This window comes from Schistosoma mansoni, chromosome 1 (assembly GCF_000237925.1).
Source record: "Schistosoma mansoni strain Puerto Rico chromosome 1, complete genome".
Classification (NCBI taxonomy): Eukaryota; Metazoa; Platyhelminthes; class Trematoda; order Strigeidida; family Schistosomatidae; genus Schistosoma; species Schistosoma mansoni.
Genome location: NC_031495.1, coordinates 6,493,671 through 6,499,558, shown reverse-complemented (window position 1 = coordinate 6,499,558; position 5,888 = coordinate 6,493,671). Strand labels below are relative to the sequence as shown.

The window sequence follows — 5,888 nt, the reverse complement described above, 5'->3', positions numbered from 1 at the left end:
AACAGTGCGCATCCACGATCTATCGGTTAAGTGCTCTGGCGCGAGAATGGTAGGTCATGGGTTCGAATCTCGTGAGGTGGGAAAGTGGATGCGCACTGCTAAGGAGTCCCACAATAGGACGAAACGGCTGTCCAGTGCTTCCAGCTTTTCTATGGTGGTCTAGCTTTAATTGACTCATGATATCATCTACAAAAATTACAAAAATATCTCCACCAAACCCTCTTCCGATTATTAGAATACTTTAAAACTACCATGAGTTTTCCTAAAAAGATATTTGATCTTCGAAATTTAGACTGGCATACTAAATAGATTGTAATATTATCACTTATTATCGTCTAAAAACAGAATCTACGGTTAATTTGGGAAATATCAATATATATATATATATATATATAAACTAGTAGTGAATTCAGTTGCATGTTCATTTTGTATAGACAACAAACCATTCAATTTAAATAGTTCTACAAAGATTTCCAAACTCTGTAACTACGTCATCTTAAATTATCAGTTTTATATATCGAAATTGATGATTAAAAACTTTCATAACCATCCTTCTAAGGTGGAAAACTAAATAATTTGTAATTACGTATATAATTAGAAAAAAACTACACAAATGGATTAGGAGTTACAAAACACATACTATTGAATTCCTTTTCATATTACTTTATATTACGCGTATATAGCTTCTGCCAGGGAAGTCCTACTCACTACCTTCTCGTGACGGGGGTGTTGTTTACAAAATCGAGAGGGTGTGGTTCCCTAGGGAAACCACTTGCTTCAGTTTGGGCACCTGGGCAGTATCACAGCCCTCACGCAAATCAAATGAAATTTGTGCGGCACATATATATCTGGTGCTCCTTTGTACCAATATTTATGTGATTAAACAAAACAAAATAAAAATATATTGCGATAATTACAATGTTCTGACTTCTATTTTGTTATATGTTGAATGATGCACAAAATGTGCTTATCCAGGTTAATCGATTCACTGTGTAGTATAGTCATTACTCAATAGTATTAGTATATATATGTATATATCCTGGGTGCTCACTGATGGGGAGTACCATACTAGCACGAGACGGTTGTCAAGAGTTTCCAGGTTTTTAGTGGTGGTCTAACAATGGTTGGTTCATGATTTTAATTAACTTAAATAAACATTTAAAAGTTTTAAATCAGATTCTTGAAATTCAATTCTTTTTTTCATTCAAAACGTAACATCTGTTTTCATCATCATCATCATCATCATCATCATCATCATCATCATCATCATCATCATCATCATCATCATCATCATCATCACCATCATCATTTATTATTATTATTATTATCGAAACATAGTAAATTAATGATGATGACTTACTTTAGTCGCTGGACATGATAAATGATAAGCGATTAAACGATCAATTAAAACACATGAACCATTATCACGAAATGCTATTTGTAACCATTTCATTTTTGGACGTATTTGTATTGTGACACGTTTTAATGAACTACTTGTTATAAGTTCATTAGTAAATGATTCACCTTCTTGAAATGTTAATATATGCAATTCTGTAAAATCCTAAAAATTTAAAACAAGGCGAACTAAACACAGTATATAGATTCTTAAGTAAAGTTGTGTAGTTGTTAAAAGTAGGATTCAGGAGGTGCGTTTCATCTTATTGGGTCTAAATCCTGATATGAGCAACAACAATGGGATGAATATACATTTAACTGACAAGTCCTGATTGGGAAGAAACATGTTTCCTGGATTCCACTAATAGCTACTGTTCAACTCAGAAACATTAATCTGACTACTTGTAAACAATATCTTACACTACTTTTTCTCGCTAGATAACTATATCAATATATAATACTGAATTCTATCAAATTATGATCGAAAAGTTTGTTTATCGACAGTAATCTGAATTCCAACTTCACTAATGTTTATTTCTTGAATAACTTATTTTTGAATTAGGATTATTTGATTGTCTTATAGTTCAATGATAGTGTGCTTAGTATAAGTACATTAGGATAGTGGTTGGAGGTGGTCATTAGGAAACCCTGGACCCGGGTTTCGTGCTACTTGGCACTCGTCAGCAAGGTGTACCTGTAATCTTGAGGGAACTGGTGCTCCCTGACGGATTCGATCCCGTGTCACTCAGCTTCACAGTCAGAGACGCTACCACTGAATTATCCGGGTAGCGATCGACCTCCTATAGGACTGAGATGTAATCACAATTGATTGATCACTGGGTAGTGATCAATGTCATGTGTGTCAAGTACATTATTTTGAGGCTAAGAAATGTTGGATAGCTGATTCATCTTATTGTGGAATTACATGTTGTTGGATGTCATCTCAATGATATGAATATGATGTATTTGTCTTAAAGGTGGAAGTTGACTTCATATGTATACATTTCTAAGAATTTCAGAGTTAGAAAATGAAACACCTTTCTAAAACTCTCTTGATTTCTATTAAGGTTTAGCAAATATTAGTCTTTGATGAATGATGTCTAAAGTTAGGATAGTTTAAAAATAAGTCAATTTTGTACTCTAATGGTATCATAGACTTAACGATACACTCAACATATATTACAAAGAAAAACTTGATATCAATTCGTATCTCAGTTGAGCGAACTCAATATCATCAAGTTTGCAAATATATAGACCGACTACTTAAAAACTATTTATTAATTAAGGTGAAGCTCAACAGAATAACGTCAGTCAGTCAGTCAACTACAACGTAGGACCAGGCACATATATGCATCGGTCCAAGTTGCCATACCTCGTTAGCACAACAAGGTGAACACTGGATTAATAGAAGTAGTTAATTTACTGGTGGTAGTATATGAAAGATAGGTTATATATAAGGAAATAGTATAGGAAGGAAAAAAGTTATGAAGCAATTTTAATCTCAATGTTTAAGGGAAGATTAAGAATGTATACACCTACGCCATTGTGATCGATTCTGAACCATGTCACCTAGAGTCTCTAACCACTGGTTACGATAGTCACGCGGACTCCAACCAATTAGTCTGCATCTGCCAACATGGCTCAGACTAAAAGTTAGTGACTTTATGCTCTGATGCCACGTTTTGGTTTGGCCTCCCCCATAACTCTCTTCCAACCATTGTCAATACTAGTCAGCATAGCGCGTCGTTAAAGTATTCTTATGTTATCATATGAACCGAAAATTGTAGAAGTAGATTACATATCAATTTCTAAGTTTAAGAGTATTTTGCTAACAATAATTCAGGTACGAATATAGGGTTCATTTGTAAGGTGCTAAAAATTTAGGTGTTTTCTTTAGAGAGTTAATTATCATAGAGTATAGCCTAAAAAACCATATAAGTATTCCAAGAGGACTTAAAAACACCTATTCAAAGTTTAATAGAGTTAGTAGTCTAACTATGATTGCATAATGAAATGGTCAGCTTTAAAATCGTAAGGATATTTGAGTCTCGCGTGCAGAATCGTGGATACACACTAATAAAAAGTCTTATACTAGGATGAGACAGCCATCCAGTGCTTCCAGGTTTACAATGATAATGTAACTTAAATCGACTCTTGAATTAAACAGTTAAAATACTACAATCTCCACAAATCCCTATTCCATTATTACAATTAATTATGTAATCTATCTCATTGTAAAAATAGCCTTATAATTCCGTGTATGTATATATATTACTATGTATTACAAAAAAGACAGTGTGGTGTGGGTTACTGATATCCACATAAGTAGTATATGGTGATGGTCGGGTATTGAATGTATTTTAGTAGAAGATCGATAAGGAGAGAACGGGAACGACACCTAATTGGTACGAAAATGCATGCAAAATTGTAATTGGAGACTATGGATGGATATTTGCAAAAGAAACAGTCAAGATTGAGATAATTGATTGTTCACTATATGGTTTTCATATTTGAATGAGATATTCTGTAATGTTCTAAAATACATTCGATTGTCCCCACTCGTGTTCTCATTCACTACAATAGTAAAGAGTGGATTGATAACAGTACTGATCAATCATATTACCATGTACCAATTTATTGATACTGTTTACTATGTTCACTATGGTTAATTAATATCAAACTATTTGACATTAACCTTTTAAAGTATCATTTAATTAGATATGTCTAAAGAAGGAAAAACATGTACCCAAGTTATTTATTTATTAACCTGACATATTTTGACGGTAGATCTTTCAATGAACATACATCATCTAAATGTATTTCTCTTTTAGATGAATTAAAACGTATGCCTAATCAAGTAATTAAATGACAAATTATGACTTAATATGACAAAAATTGACTTATTAGTTTGTTTGTTTGTTTTTCTTTTTTGTTTTAATATGTGTGTTCAAATAACTTTTATATAAAAGGATAGAAAAGTGGTAAGTTAAAGTAAGAAAATACATTTTAAGAGATAATATTTTGCATAGTTGAAATCATGAGTCAATTGAAGCTAAAACACCAAGGAAAAGCTGGAAGCACTGGACGGCCGTTTCGTCCTATTGTGGGACTCCTCAGCAGTGCCCATAATTGATCCCGCCTCACGAGATTCCAACCCATGACCTATCAGTTTCGCGCGTGAGCGATTAACCTCTAGACCACTGAGCCGGTAACCAACGGTGTTAATTTACTAGCATGTTCGTTTGATCTTCTATTCGGTTTTTTTTAAACCATTCCATAGGAAACGATTATTTTATCCAATATATTAATTGCTCAAAGCATAATTTATTTAAATAGTTTTTTAAATCTATTTCATAACATTTTCAGTCCAACACCTATCAAGTTGAAATAGTGTACTAATGATGAGTATAGATCTGTTATGTAACTATTATGTACAAACCTAAAAATTCCAACGATTAACTTTGAAACCTGATAGTGCTAGGCTTGAGCTCTGAAGAAATAGCTAGTAAGCATATTTGAGTAGTCTTACTTCAGGATTATCTAAAAATGTTATAATGTAATATAAAGCTGTGTATAGCTGAACTGAAAATAGTACTCATGTTTATATATCATTATATAATCAAGTGTTATACATTGTATATTATGAAAACATGAAAAATCAAAAAATAACCATATTCATAACGTAATTAGTTAAACATGCATAAAAAAGATCATAAATCAGAAGGGGTTTTGTGGAGATTTAGTATTTTCATAGTTGAAAGCGTGAGTCAATTGGAGCTAGACCATCAATGAAAACCTGGAAGCACTGGACTGTGAGACTTTTAGGTCCTGCGTTCGAATATCTCGAGGCGAGGTCGTGGATGCGCACTGCTGGGGAGTCCCACAATAGGACGAAACGGCCGTCCAGTACTTCCAGCTTTTCCTTGGTGGTCTAGCTTCAATTGACTAACGCTTTCAACTATGAAAATCATAAGTATTCGAAGTTAATAGATAAAAAATGTAAATGAACTAACCTTGGGTACCATAGATGATAAATGTACATCAGTATGATAAGCCAATATATCTAAGTGTTCTTTACATTCAATGGATTGATGTAAATAACCAAGTTGTAAACAACTTTTCATTTGATATGTTATCTCTAAATAAACATTTAAAATGGTATCTGTTTTATACAATGGACTGAATAACCAAAATTCAGTAGGTATATTTCCACTGTCTAAAGTTGATAATGTTGATGATGCCGTTGCTGCTGCTGATAATGATGATAATCTTGTTTCAGATAGGATACTTTGATTCTGTATTTCTTTAGTTTGTTGTATATGACTATGTACCAAAGAATTTTTCTTCTCACATATACCATAAACAATTTGACCTGTTCCAGCCAAACTTTGATATCTCCACTAAAAGTTTTTGTAAATATGATTAGTTCTTTAAATAATATTACAGAATCAATTTGTATACCAAAAACAAAAGTTAAACAAAATATGTTGACA

General features: G+C 32.8%; 1 protein-coding gene across 1 annotated transcript in view; it reads right to left on the bottom strand.

Moving 5' to 3' along the window:
* Smp_124210 (putative ephrin receptor) overlaps nucleotides 1–5,519 on the bottom strand; it is a gene marked incomplete at both ends in the record, with an annotated part of 62,834 nt that extends 57,315 nt beyond the window's left edge. Inside the window, 2 exons of the mRNA XM_018793093.1 lie at nucleotides 1,361–1,561; nucleotides 5,418–5,519. Of these exons, the coding sequence (XP_018647640.1) occupies nucleotides 1,361–1,561; nucleotides 5,418–5,519 (303 nt within the window). The remainder of the gene's footprint in view (nucleotides 1–1,360; nucleotides 1,562–5,417) is intronic.
* Between the last annotated feature and the right edge of the window lie 369 nt (nucleotides 5,520–5,888).